General features: G+C 26.0%; 1 protein-coding gene across 1 annotated transcript; it reads right to left on the bottom strand.

Moving 5' to 3' along the window:
- Positions 1-11,267: 11,267 nt before the first annotated feature.
- Positions 11,268-12,663, bottom strand: LOC113873307 (pentatricopeptide repeat-containing protein At3g46790, chloroplastic-like). Its single transcript, XM_027511369.1, has one exon. The coding sequence runs from the start codon at positions 12,647-12,649 to the stop codon at positions 11,444-11,446; it is 1,206 nt and encodes a 401-aa protein (XP_027367170.1). The 5' UTR covers positions 12,650-12,663; the 3' UTR covers positions 11,268-11,443.
- Between the last annotated feature and the right edge of the window lie 3,604 nt (positions 12,664-16,267).

The following is a 16,267-nucleotide window of genomic DNA, read 5'->3' as shown; positions in this document are numbered from 1 at the left end:
GGGAAATAAAAATTTAAACACAATTTTACGAATATAAATCGTTTAGATGAATGCAATTTTTTAGCTTACAACTTAAGAATCTAGATATGATTAAGTATTTTAAATTTTACTCTCTTTTTTTTTGTTGTCAATTTCTTACTTATTTTACTATAAGTTATTTAAAATTTACACACTATATATTAAAGGATTGAATTGTTTTACTATAAAATTTCAAATTTTTATTTATTTTTTAAATTTAGTTCTTTATTATATTAGCGTGTGCAAAATCAATTCTTACAATTAAATATTTACGCATAAGTTATAACGTGATATTAACACGATTAATAAAATGTTACGTCATTAGTTAAATATGACAAAGAAAAAAGATTTTAAATTTATTTTAAGTTTAAATATATTTTTTCTTCACACAAATTTTTAATTTTAATCAATTCAAATAATTTTTATTTTATTCTTTATTTTTTAATAAATTTTTATTTTAATCTGTAATGTTTATGTAATCAAATAAAAAATTGTATTTGGACTAATCATCGTTAGAAACTAAAAAATAAAAAAAAGTAGAAACTAAAAAAATTATTTAAAAGAGATTAAAACAAAAAATTTGCTAAAATGTAAAAAGAATTATATTTAAATTTTTACTTATACTTATTTTGTTATATTAAAATTTTGTATTTGATCTTTTTTTTTCTTCTCCTTTAATTTTATTTAATCTAAAATGTTTACAATTAGTCTTTTACATTAATGAAACTTTGTTAAATAATAAAGTATTCACAATTGATAACTCTAGTTAGCGAGTTTCATTTGTAGTCTAGGCTCTACTTTTATCGGTCAAAACTAATTCATTGGAAGGAAGTGATTATTGGATAATTTAGGATCAAGTGTTTAGCGACTGACATTATATTATATATTAGTTTTTCTTATAAATTATAAATTTATACACATGACATAATATAATTAGTTAGTATCCCATGATTTCAAATCGTACCCAAAAAAAAAAATGTCGCAAGAACATGAAAACTATAATTCACAAACTACGTTGTCTTTGAAACAATTGAAGGTGGCTGTAGTGGCAGGTTTGAAATAATGGAAAGCAAGTATTGAAGGGGATACATGAATAGTGAGTGATGCAAAAGTCTTCATTTAGCTCCAAGATGGGACACTGATTTAGGGCACCTATTGCTTCGAGTTTGAGAAAATATAGGGTAGAGTAAGAAGAGACTATGTAATTAAGGGCATCAAATTTTAAAGGTCAACCTTTAAAGGTTGTCACTTTTTAAGGTTTTTCATATGGATGACAAAATGGATATTGAAATATACAATTTTATTGTTTGGACTATTAAAAATTAATATTGATATTTAATAATTAATTTTATTTCTTTTTCTATACATACATATCTTTAAAATATACTATAAAATACGAAGAGATATATTTAATGTTAACTTTTAGACATTCGAAAATAAAATAAGTCTTTCTATTTTCTACCTTTTTTTTTTCCTAATGACGGGCTAGTCTGGTGATATTTGCATTAGTACTCCAATATCGTTACTTAATAACACATTCAACAGTGATAATTAATGTTGCACATGTTAAATTACTTAAAAATCAACTTTATATAAAATATACTATAAAATAAATTAAAATATATACATTTTATAGAGATAAAAGTTATATTTAACATTAAGAAATTAATTCACTTGTTATATAAAAAGTTAATACTTTAGGATACTGTAATTTTATGATTATAATATTTTTTAAAATATTTAATTTTAAAGGTAAATTATAAAATTGAAATTTAATTTTGTGTGTATTAAAAAAACAACCTAGACAAAAGGTGATGAGAAACTAGGAATAGGGTTTAGAGGCATGACTGTGTGAACAATTGTGGTAGCTAAGAAGCTGTTGGTAAGAAAGAAAAAAAAATGAGTAGAAATGAATGAGATAGCTTACTAGTTGTCACCCCTATGAAAAGGTTAATCTTCTGCCGCCATAACCATCACAACTACAATTTATTTTGCAGACAACCATCTTATTTTTTCAATAGTTGTTTAGGAAGTAATTTCAGCTCTGTCTGTTTTACATTTCAAAACTTAGTTGTACAAATCTAAATACAGTTGAATGAGGTGATTTAAGGTAAATGTAACCAAGTGTCTAAAAACAGAATTAAAAAAGTAATAAATATATAATTTTAATACAGTATACTATATTATTTAAAATGTTTATTTTTTAACTAATATTTTAAATATACTAGTTAATAAACCGTGATTTAAAGCCTCCTTGTAATATAGAAAAAATTGAATTTCTTGAAAGTGAAAATTGTTCGATGTCATCCAATGTACTTCGATATCCCCGAAAAAATAAAACTACAGCCATGTAAAGGGCAATGACAACATAGCATTACACAAACATTTTCATATACAGTATCTTCTTTCCTAATTGTTGTAGGAACATAAAAAAAGGTGACAATATTTGTGAAAGTCATTAAAAAATGTTATAACCCAAATCGTCAATTAGATTAGAGTGTTTTTAAATAATCATTTTGTCTTAAAATTTTTCATATCTAAATCGATTTGGGAGAACCTTACTATGAAGCTAAACAAAATTAATGTCTATTTTTATTTACAAAACTCAAATTTAAAGCTTTATTAAAAAAAATATTGTTGCTTGAACTAATAATTAGTAATTTTCAATATATATATATATATATATATATATATATATATATCATTGTGGTGTGTGATAAATTTAGAGATCTGCGGAAAATATTCTATAAAATTTATTTGTTTTTATACAATAATATATATTACTGATATATGCTATTTTAAATATTTTTAAAGTAGAATTTATTAGAATAAGTTTTATAATCAAATTTATTTTTATATAATAAAAATTTATTAGATAAATATTTGTTGATTTATTTATTCAAATGAACTCTTAACAGGATTCGATCATGATCTTGGTTTCTTGATATGTGTATTTTTTAAAAACTTATGCATTAATAGTTTTAATTGTTAATTTGAATAATAAAAAATCAATTCTGTTTATAATATTGTATATAATTATTTTTATTTTTCACTTTTTTTTAATTTTTTATTACACGTGCATCTTAAAAATGCCTCAGACTAAAGCAGTAGTGAAAGATGTTATCTATGTAAAGATTAGTGTACGAAATTGTCGTAATTTTTAAAAAATTGGTCTTATGATATATATGAAAAAAAAAGGGTTTATTTTTCTTAATTTTTTTAATCAAAGTATCAAATTGTGAAATTGTGAATCCCCAGGATAAAAAAGTTGTGGGACGAGAGAAAGTCGAAGGCAGTTGTTGGAATCTAAGTGGGATGGCAGTGAATGTGCAGTGTGACGGTGCGTCCACTACGCTGTGAATTGCGCATAATCCTTACCATTAACCAACATCCATGCGTACTGCCAAACTGCTAGTTTTCACTCTCTTCCTACCCAAATTGCTTTCCCAACTTGCCACATGCGCATGCATGCCAGATTCCACACCACACCATCCTTTTCAAGTTTCTAATTTTTCTTTTTTTTCCTTCATGCCAATGTTTATTGTCCAATTATAATTTTTTAACTTTAATTCTATTCAAAAACATATTTCTCTGTTTTTAAACATTTAAGTTCAACTTTAAACACTCAACTTCATAAAATTAAATATTAATTTACTCTATTGTTAATCACTGTGTGTGTGGGGTGGGGATTATTCTCAATCCACTTAATAATTTTGTATGAATTTTAAATTTATCAATATATTAAATTGTTAAATTAAAAAAATTTTATTGACAATTTATTATTTTATGGAATATTTAAATACACAACTTAATTAAGTATTCAATAATCACTTTTTAAATAATGACTTTGGCCATAAATTTAACCATAAAATTTATTGTAGTAACTTAAAAATAATTTATTTCAATAAGTTATACTAAAAAAATGTATTAAAATAAGTTAAAAAGAGTTTATAATTTTTTTATATTTTTTTAAAATATCTATAAACTCTTCCAAATATCCTTACTGCATAATATTTTTTTAAAATATAAGTAAAAATTAATTATAAAACAACATATTCATGAATATTTAATTTATCTAAAATTTGTTTAAAAATTTTCATGTTAATATATCCAATAATTGTCTTGATAGAATTCAATTATTTACAAATGGTTATTGGACAAAACAAGTTATACAAACATTATTCTTAGAATAACATATTACACACATAGTTACTACAATATAATAGTTTCACAGCTATATATGTGCTTCAATTTTATTTGTATGATCATTCTGAGTAATTTACCGAAATAAAAAATATTATTATAAAACAATTACAAATTTTAAAATTATATTTATTCAAAATAAATTCATTATCATTTTAATTGTTGAAAATTTTTAAAAATTATGAATGATCTTATATTGAAAACTACTAAAAGTCTTGAAAAGAGTTGTATACCAATAAAATAAAAAATGAGCTTAAATAAGCTTTTGCTCTTAAAAAATTTACAATTTTTAATATCTAATTTTAATTTTTTAAAATAAGTTTTTTATATATTTTTATTTTTTATATAATCCATTTATTAGTAATTTGTTACTTTTGTTTAATATTTATTTGAATACTATTTAACAGACTCAGATAATATGACATGTAGTTATGTGAATAATAATGTAACATTTATAATTTTATTTATTTTTTATATTTTGAATTTTCAGTTTTAAAGATTTCAAAATTTTAAAGTGAAATTTTATTTAAAATTATAAAAGATGTAATATTATTAATGATATGTTATTTATGTCGTGTCTCTATGTTACATGAGACAATTTGAATATTTTATAAATAAATAAATAATTTAATAAATTATTAAAAGAGAACTCATAAAAATAAAAAATAATTTTGAAGAATTAGATTGAAAAAAATAATTTGTAATAGATAAAATCTTTATTTCAATAAATTATTATTAAAAAAATATCATATTTAAAAGTAAAATAATATAACGAAAATAAACTGAAAAAGAACTAGCTCAACACTCCCCTATAACACATAATGTAATTTAATTTTATAATATTTTATTAATTAAAATGAATATTTATAATAAATTCTTAAACAGTAGAGAAGTTCATTCTCCCTTCTTTCTTCTCTGCCGCCTCACTAACTCTAACCCCTTTCCTTTCTTGTTCTGCATAAATATATGTTAAAAGAACATAAGTATCAACGTTCCAAGGCTTCAATTCAAAAAGCACAGTGCTTGTTTTCTTTACAAGTTCAACATTACACTGAATCGTACAAGATCCAAGAAGGGAACTCCAAAATGTGGGTCCTGCTTCAAAATGTATATTTTCTATTAGTTTGATTGCTTCATCTAACCTATTAGCTTGACCATGGCATCATCACATTTACGGCAAATAGTAAGATGCCGTATTGCGACAGAACAGAACTAGCTATGCAAAATGTGTAGCCGTTTTGAGATTTTTAAATTTTGAAAAGAATAAAAAAAAACGTGAAAATTATGAATATTTAGAAAAAAAAAAAGAAGGAAAGTAAACATTCATTATTGTATCCGACATCGAGATCCCAATAATCCCTTTCCAAATTGCTCATGCAAGCAATGACATGACGGTGTTGTCAACATTTAGAGACGGCGAAACGTGTCCCTAGACATTATTTTACAACGAGGTCTTTTAAATTCAAATATTTTTAAAATTGAGGTTAAAATTAAATAATAAAAAGTAAATTTCGTTAAAATTATAATTTTAGTAGATTTAAATACGATTTTAATTTTATATAAAATTTAAAAAAAATTATTTGGTCATTTTTATTTTTATTTAAATTTAATCTCTTAAAAATTATTTATAAAATTTATCTTTTTTTATTAATTTATTTAATTATTTGTTTTTATAATTTTATTAGGATATAATATGAATAAGGTGTATCATTAGTAAAATCACATCTTTTATAATTTTTAATAAAATTTTAAATTATAAAATTTAGACTTTTAAAATTGAAATTTAAAAATATAAAGGAAATTAAATGTGGCAAAATGGGTCAAGTAACAAGTTTTAATCGGTCAAACTAAAAAATCTAAATGTAATTCAAACTTGCAAGAGTAGTGCCTAAAATAGCAAAGCCCATATTTCACAAACTTTTTACATGCTACTCCAGTTTAACATGCATTAGACTTGATTAGATCACGCTAAAATGATTTGGATTTAATTTAATCTTAAAATTTAAAGGTAAACTTTGCATTTTACTAGATGGGCAGGTGAATCTATTTTGCCAACTCTAAAAGAAATAACGTGTTAATGTTATATGATCATTTACATAAACTCTACGTCAGATATACAAGTCTAGTTAAATGATACAAAGATAAATATTCAAAAAAGAAGTAATAAATTACTAATAGAAAGATTGTATGAAAAAATATTTTTCGAGTACTTGTTTAAAAAATTAAAAAAAAATAGACATCAAATAAAAAAATTATGAATTTTTAGAAAATGAAAACCTTATCTATGAACAAATAAGTATCATTTTTCAATTGTAATTAAAAAAAATAAATATATTGAAAAGATAAAAAAGAACAGTTAGTATGGATGATAATGGGTAAAATACTATAATATTTATCTTGATAACTGCTTTTTAAAAAAATAATCCTATCCAGCTCGATACTTACGTGGGTAATAATTTTAATTTTCATATCTGTACGCTCTAGGTCTACATACTCATACCCAACTCTATTACCCACACTTATCTAAGAAAAAAGAACACATACAAAAATATGTTTTTATAATTTACATAAATAGTATAATAATACAAAAGTTTGATACGTATCTTTTGAACAAAGTTCTAGTATAGATAGAAAACAAATATTTAAATATTATAAGTATTAAATATATCTTAATACATCAACTTTCTAAACTCAAGTATTTAAAAATTATAAGTAAAATTTCACACATAATCTTCAAGATATCTAAAACAACCAACTCATAGATTTTAGAATCATGCACTATCACTCTTAAAGACCTATAGAAAAAAGAACATTAGTTAATTATTTATTGTAAAGTCAGAATAATAGATATAATAATGTTATTTTATCTCTTTATCAAAATCATACTCTCCAAATGAACATTTATCTTTTTATGTTTATATATTACTTTGATCCAGCAATATCAATACAAGTTAAAACATACTAGTACATAATAAGAATTAAGTTTTATATCATGTAATAATTAAATTTTATTAGCCTAGTTAAACGATATAAAATAGTAAATAAATTTTTCTATTAAAAATAAAAAAATATTCTTATAGTTTTCTTTATTGGTAAATATATTTTTATGTTAATCTTATAAAATAAATTTAATTAGATAGATTTTTATATCTTTAAATATACATTCTTTTATTTGAGTAACATAAATATTTATATTAAAATTTTCAACCTTTAATTTTACATAGAAAAAATTTTGAAAATATAGAATTATAAATTGAAAGATAATATTACTCAAAAATTCAAAATAGAAAATTTTTTCATTCAAAAGCCAAAATAATTATGTTTATAAAAGAACTCTAAATTGAATAAAAAATATAATATATGAAATTACACAAAATAAATAGTGAAATATTTATCTTGACCAAAATTTTACAAAAGCATTCACAAAATTTTTAAAAACTAAAAATAGGTTACATTTTTATTTTCTTAAATTATTAGTTGTTCTAGCGTAAGTAAAATTTATTTAAATAAGATTATATAAAATTAAGAAAGATGATTAAAAATATGAATAATAATTATAATAGAGTTTTAAACTTACTTATTGAAGATTTATCTTTGTATAAAAATTGTCGTATTTGATCTTTAAATTCTATAAAAATTGATAAGTTAGATATTTCAGTGTAAATCACATTTTTCATATGATTACATAATTATCAATTACTATAAAGAGAATATAGTCAAATATATAAAGTATTAAGTATTAACCCTAATTCTCTTACATCATAGATTTTTGAGTTAAAGTCTTTCTCATATAAGTAGTATAATTAATAATATATATTAGTATATGTGGATATGGGGCTGGAGTGGATACTTAGTACTCATACCTGCATCCATTCTCATTATAATTTGTGGGTATTTATTCATATCCATATCCATATTTACTTAATAAGTAAATATTTTATCCATTAAGAGTAAATTTTACAGATACTCATTGAATACTTTATTCATTGTCATTCCTATATTTGAAAAACATAGCAAATAATTAGTGTGTATCATAATTAGTATATTTTGGTCCCTTTAAGTCTCTTTTAACATTTACAATACTAAATAAAGATATGTGTTTTAAATTAAATTAACATTAGATAGCAAATTTACAAACAAAATAAATAAAATGGTTACTAACTAAAAATTACAATAAATGAGTAACTTATTTTTAAACGAAAATATTGTTTTTAATATTATCTGTAGACAAATTGTTTTTTTTAAATAAAAATAATAATTAAAATATTTTTAAAGACTTAAAAGAATAGCTTTAATGACTTTAATCTTGAGCTACCCATGTCTGCATTATGTAGCCTGCTGGTTTGAAAAAGGAGTTCCACATTTATTCCAAAATTTGTGACAGTTTCCTAACCTTGTAATGTTTCTTTGCATTTTATATCAATCAAAGCCCAGAAAGAGATCTTTTACTTACCTAACCAAACTGCACACGTGCTTCCTTCTTCAACAATACTATTCGGATCTTTTTCTTTGTTTTTCATTGGTACAATAAAGTTTGAGAGGGAACTGTGGTTCACCTGGGAATTAGGATACTACCGTGCATTATTTTCTTGTAAATTATAAAATTAAATAATAAAAGCATGTAAATTTTTTAAGTTTGTAAGGTTTATATTAAGTCTAATTTTTTTATATATAACTTTTATTACTCAATTAATAACATTTGACATAAAATTTAAAATAAAAAAAGAATAAATGTATTTATAGTATGTGTCCTTGAAGTGAGGGCCACGGTTATTTGGTGAAAACACTTTAGGGTAGATAATAATATGATCTGTTAAACTAAGTTGGATTGATTAATGAAGATTAATTTTTTAATCACGAAACAAACCCCATTAATAATAATAATAATAATAATATATACTGCACATGCCTTGTTATTGGTTAGTTACAAAGCTTAAATTTGAGGGAGCACTAGAATGACGAAGCAACGCAATATGATCATTCAGTCTATTTTATGCTCTTATTTCTTTTCCTATTTCTTATAAGTTTTTTCTTACCTTAAATTAATGTTTACATATTTTTGGATGAAATGACATGAGATGGACTAATTAATATGAAAAATAAATTATTATTTCATCCTAATTTTTTTACAATATAGGAGGAAAAATTAACTCATTCGCCCCCGTAGAGTTCATGAAATTCTATTCCATTTTTCTCCTATTTTAAACAATTAAATAATCTTGATACTTGACTTTTCAATTGTAAAATGCTGCTGTTATTTTTTATTTTTTTATAAGAAGGTCAAGTTTGTTAAGTTTATAAGTATTTATGAAAAAAAAATGTTTTTTTTAAGTTATAGTGTATAAGTTATTTTATTTTGCTTTCTTATAAATATTTGTTAAAATTTTTATTAAAATTAACTTATAATATCATTTAATTTTCCTTCATTCTATCTCTTTTCATCAATCTAAACATAACCTAAGAAATTGATCTTAATTTCATTCCCTAATGCCACATATTAAATAGACTTAATATGTGGCATTCAATTAAACAATCTTATACCCTTCCAAATAAAAGGAAGTAATTTTTTTGCAAGTTTCTTTTGGATTGGATCTTCGACAGATGGATTTGTCCAGAGCATACGGCTTATTCGACTTGGGCCCTCAGCTCGGTCCAGAACATGAAAAGGTTATCTCCCAAAAAGATAGGAAAAAACTCTCTAACCAATAGTCGACCAAAAAATGAAGGAAAAAAAAAACTATACCAACCAATCACAAGAAGATTTTCTTCTGGGGGCTTGATCTGTTGAATCACCACTTCTTGAGGCTTATGAAGTGCTTTAATCAAAACTACAAATTATATAGCAAAGCAAACCACTGAAATATTTAGTTTATTAAATGCTAATGTAGCATTTATATATGAAACGCTATGGATAAATGGATGAATTAGAGATCATCATAGTTATGTAATTTGTAACCATTTATTTAACTCTTAAGAAATGTGAAACCGACAGCAAAAACAAGACATCGATTCAGCAATGATTTGCAAAAGTTACACTAAATTGCATACCTCAAAGGCTGAAGTAGTAAACTGGTGCCGTGAACTTGGGAACAGAATGACAACAATTTGATTCACAGGTTTTCGAAAACAAGAGAATCAGCTTTTGACAAACAAAATTTGGTTTTCACAAGTTTTAACAATGATTGTAACGATAATAATCTCATCCTTCTCAGCGAATGTTTCTCAAATTATCTATGAAGTCATAATCACAGTAATGGAAGAATAGGTGACCATGCTTTGTTCATCAAAAAGATATTCCCGAAAGGCAAAGTAAGTTGCAATTATCCAGAGAACCATGCTATTATTATCATCATAACATAGCTGATATATATTACATAATAACAATAATCCAAACATATGTCAAAATAGAACCTGAAGCTCAGCATTTAAGGTTAAAAAACAGAATGAATTTGTATCAAAAGCAAACATGCCAAGAAAAAAATATGGCAATTAGGAGATTCAAACTCCACAAGTAGGGAAATAAAAAAGCACAGATTTCTACAATTGGAAACTACCAAGCATTTCGTTAGCTTTTTTTCCTAGCAGTCATCTGAGAACTTTATGAATATTTAAAAACTATATTATATTTAGACACCTCAATTCTTTACTTCCACAATGCAACTAGGTTCCAAATTGTCACTTTTTTCTCACACAAAGCAGCATATCATAAAACACTCAACTCAACTAAATTTAAATTATCAATGTATAAAGTTAAAGGATAAGCAGTAGCTAGGTGAAAGCAGGGCAAAAGGGAGGAGGGAGATAGCGAGAATTCAGAAATTGATTACATTTTTTCCACGTACTCGGATAAGAAATTAACAATAATATAATTTGATTTCAATTTTCAATACCATCTCAGGATAATTAACAATCAGGAGCTAGCGAAAGTAACTAACATTACCATGTCATAAGTTCAGAATAAAAATAACTCAGATTCCCATACTTCTTTTTCCTACCGGTCAGTTCTTGTGGATTAATGATATTCTTTTTTCTTTTTATATATCCGGGTATATTGCCCAAAATAATCTACTCATACCTGAAAAAGGTCAATATGGCCTCGAAACTTACCAAGTACCCGTCTGTTGTAGTCAGTAATTACATTTGAAACTCATCACATATTTTTGGTACTTGGTAAGCATATGCAATAGTTGGACACAAGATTGACCTGTACACTGTCATCATGCTACCAGTAGTCCCCACATGAACAAGTTCCATCACTAAAATGGTGAAAGCGATTTGCATCCCGAACAATTATGGACCTTCTCATAAGAGCCGAAACCATCTTACTAAACGTGTGACAATCACCACAGACCCTCAGATTTTTGGAGATCCTAATGGGTTCACCCTCAGGGATGGCAATTAAGCCAAATGCAATGGCTAACTTTTCACTATGTGCGTACAACATTTCTTTCTTAGCTTCTTCTTCAACATCTTTCAACACAAAATCTATATCAGGTACATAGCCAGCCATTTCCAACTTCTTAATTAAACTCATCAACATTTCATAGATCTCCTTTGATTGAGGATGGGATCTATCTCCAACACTAAACTGATATGTTTTGTTATCCACTTCAATCCATGTCCACCCAGGAACTTTCTTCAGCTTCCTTTGAGTCATCATATCCCTAAATGTTGCAACTTTTTCCCACTTACCAGCTTTAGCATAAATATTAGCTAGTAATACATAGTGCCCTGGATTTTGTGGCTGTAGTTCAAGTAGAGAATTGGCTGCTTTTTCTGCTAACTCCATGTTCCCATGAATTCTACATGCCCCAAGCAAAGCACTCCACAGCCTCTCATCTTTTTCAATAGTCATGGCCTCAATCAATTTTACAGCCTCTTCAAGCCTCCCCGCACGGCCCAGAAGATCAACCATACAGGTATAGTGTTTGACGTCAGGCCTAACAGCATGCTCTTCCCACATCAAGTTGAAAAAGCGAAGACCCTCTTCAGTCAGTCCTGCATGGCTACAAGCATGTAAGAGGGAGACAAAGGTGACCCTATTCGGAAATATTGCGCAGCTCAACATCATATGAAATAAATCAATTGCTTCCTTCCCCCTCCCGTGATAACCATATGCAGCAATCATAGCACTCCAAGAAATAACATTTTTTTCTTTCATCCTATCAAAAACCTCTCTTGCAGACTCAACACTTCCACACTTTGCATACATATCAATCATTGCAGTCCCCAGGATCACATCCATAGAGAAACCGTTTCTCAAAATATATTCATTAACGAACCTAGCCCTATGCATAGCCCCCAGTTTGGCACATGCATTGACAACAGTCACCATAGCAACCTTGTCAGGAACAACCCCTTCTTCCCTCATCCTATCAAACAACACCAATGACTCATAGGCATTGCAATCAGCATAAGCACCAATCATCACCGTCCAAGTCACAAGGTCCTTGCTAACCATTCTCTTAAACAACAGCTGAGCATCCTCAATCACCATGCACTTGGCATACATGTCCACAAGGGAGGCACAAACAAAGTGATCCAAATGCAACCCGTGTTTCAAGACAACGTCGTGGATCACTCGACCCATTTGAAGGTCCTTTCTGTCCCTGCAATTTCTTATAACAAAAGGCAAAGTATAGTTATCAGGTGTAACACCACATCTTAAAACCTCCCTGAAGGTGGCATAGCAATTAGCATAGTCTCCAACCTTGGCAAACCCACCAACCATGACACTCCAAGTCATGGGGTCTCTGATTGACATTCCATCAAACAGAGAATAAGCATCATCAATAGCCTTGTGTTGGGCATAGGTGGAAAGGAGCTTGTTTGCAACAACCAGGTCTTGGAATGTTCCATTGACCACCACATGGGCATGAACTTGTCTGATATGGAAAACATTTCTGCATCTAAACAGCATATCAATACAAGACTCGGCTCCCATTGAGTAAATATTGTTTTTAAGGTTTGTTCCTCAGTACCAGGTAAACAAAAGCATCACCAACTATAACGCTTAGAAGTGACAGTGTCAAAGGATCTTCCTAGTTTGTAAATGATGACAAATGTGCCAAGTCCCTGTAATGCATGTTTTTTTTCGGGGGTCAGTCACAGTATTAGGCATCGACTTTGCTATATCTTGTTACGCTTCTTTCTAATAATCTTTTTTTTTTTTTCTATTTTATAAAATAATTAAATAAAAAATATGTACATTTATTATTTTAAAAGTATAAAAAAATATTTACAAAGATACAAAAAAGGAGGGTTTAGAATTATTCGTTAAACATTAATTTGTTAATTAGCGGTTATTCATATGCTGCTAATGTCTTCAATGAATTGATAAGAAGTTAAAATATTTAGTGAAATATATAGTATTTAACATATTAAAATTTGAAAATTTATTTCTTATTTAATATTTTTATTTTAAAATTCTTAACAAATGTGCTATGTGAATTCATTAGCATTTGATAATATATATTTTTATCATTTGCTTTATAATGTTGGTCGTTTAAAAATTCCATGTAAGTTTGAAAAATCGTTAAATACAACTGTTTTTAAACCCTATTTGATTAAATTACTCTTCCGTTTGGTGGACATTCAAAAGGCAATAATAAATTTAAAAGAAGCTATACTTTCTTATTTTTAAAATAACATTAAATAAACAAATTTAAAACTAATATTTTAAGAAATAAAAAATGTTTTTTATTGAAAAGAATAAGAATGTACTCCTCTTCCCTAATTTTTAGTACATCTCTAACGTAATTTTTAACATATTTGTTAATTCTTTTATTAAAACTTTTAAAACACTTGTTAATAAGACTTATATTTTAATAGAATTATAAAATATAACTAGAACAGTAGCTCATGTTTTTGAACAAGAATTATTTTTTTTCATGTGGGTGTGCTTTCAGGGACAGAGACTGCAGAAGTCTCTCTCTTTATCTTTTTTTACCCAACAATTTTAAGAATCAAGGACTTACATATCAAATTAATTATCTATAAGAACCTACTATCAACTATATTGGATATTTAAGTCAAGTATATAATTGATAACACAATGCAAGTGTTGATATTTTTTTAAATGTCACTATAGTTGCAGGCATTCCTTTAATAGAGGTTTGATGATGGTCTCGTGAAATAAAATTGTCTTCTTGCTCAGGCATATTTTATTTATGAATTTTTCACCATGAAAAGTTTGCATAACTTGAGGTCAATGGAATATAGAAGTTATAGATAGAATGGAAAGTGTGTAAATTTATTTATAATACTTAAATTATTTATTTATTTTTCATTTATATAGTATTAAAAAAATTATGTATCCACTTAACTGGGTTACACATAAATTAAGAAATGTAATTAACAATTTTTAAAATTAAATTTTTTTATTATTTTTCTCTTATTTATGATAAATGTCCAAACATTATAAACTATTTAAGAATTAAATATAAATACAGACATCATTGAAAAAATTAACAACCAATATTGTCTTCAGTTTCTAAATAAATATGTAAATAAAAATAAAAATTTCTTTCAAATTGTAAAAATCATAAAGTATTTAAGATGATATTGAAACTTTGGTTCAGTCGAAATGTGATCAAGAAAATGTTAAAGGTTAATAAAAATATATAAATAAATAAATAAAAGCATTGTTCCATTGGTCGAACTATATATTTGTTCGAGTACGTATCAAAAGAACAATTGAAGGAAAGCATGCATTGATTAGTCTTTGGGTTTAAACACATTCGTATTCCTTACAGTTTACGACAATTTTTATTTTGATCTATATACTCTAAAAAATTTCATTTTTGGTCTTCATTATTATTAGCAATAAGCCAAAATATATGTCATAAAATTATTTAGATTAATGTCTACAATACTAAAGAGACTAAAACCTGAATAAAATAAATTGTGGAAATACACAAATAAAATTAAACTATACGAACCAAAACATAAATTTACAAAATCATAAGGACTACGCCTAAATTTCTAAAATATAGAAATAAAATATAAAAATGAGATAAATTACAAAGACGAAAAATATATTTAAATTTTAGTATTTATTTAATTATGCTTCCTAAAGCAAATATGTATATTTCAAATCAATCATTTCAACTACGATTCAAAGAATTTGAGAAGGAAAATTAAAAAGTTATCGAAATATCTTAAACAAATTATTTAAAAAAAAATGGTGTAGACGTGGTAAATTTATTTAAAGATGTAAGAAAGTAGAAATGAAATTTATGATAAAGGTTAGTCAAAGAATGTCAAAGAGGATTTTGATTATTTGTCAAAAAATAAATAAATTGGATATCCATTCAGAAGAAGATTTAGAATATTTTTTTTATTAGAATTGCTATAAATAAAAAGTTAATTAGAAGAAGTAACTTCCAATTATTTGTTGCAATCATATATGTATCAAGTTTTTATGAAGGTAGCTGAGTTATTATCGAATACATTTCATGCTAGTAAAATTTGACCGTTGTTAGTCTTTTACCTTTTTTGCTTGGTCATTTTTGCATGCTATAATTTTACTAAATATTATAATCATTCAAACAAATCTTTACCAAAAAGCACAGGAAGATAAAATGAAGATTGGGGAGTAGTTATTAATTTATCTTCTTGATGCAGCAAATAGATATTAATAACAAAGTACTCTCTTATTCTTACCCTTTGGACTATGATGATTGATTGGCACATGGTATTTAATATTAACAGCTAACCTTCAACTGTATAAATTACATGCATATGCATTGATTCATTGCTTCGAGTATAACAAATCGGATGCAGTCCTAATCTGAAGCTAACACTGGTCTGCGCATATAGTTTGTCACTTTAAATATAAACAGTACGTGAATCTATTGGCTCTGTGTGCCATTGTGCGTCACTATGAAGATTTTGTTGAGTACAACCAATGTATGCAGCTTGAAGGTCAAATTTCTTACCTTAACAAGCTAGGAAACCCGCGTGCAATTTAATGTTGAGTATGATGATGTTGTGGTCCCATAATTATGGCCTCGATATCAGAAATTTAAGTACACAAGTAGCACAT

The sequence above is a fragment of the Abrus precatorius genome, unplaced genomic scaffold (assembly GCF_003935025.1).
Source record: "Abrus precatorius isolate BTA unplaced genomic scaffold, Abrus_2018 Scaffold7, whole genome shotgun sequence".
Taxonomy (NCBI): domain Eukaryota; kingdom Viridiplantae; phylum Streptophyta; class Magnoliopsida; order Fabales; family Fabaceae; genus Abrus; species Abrus precatorius.
Note: the sequence above shows the minus strand (reverse complement) of the source record. Positions and strands in the feature narration are given on the sequence as shown.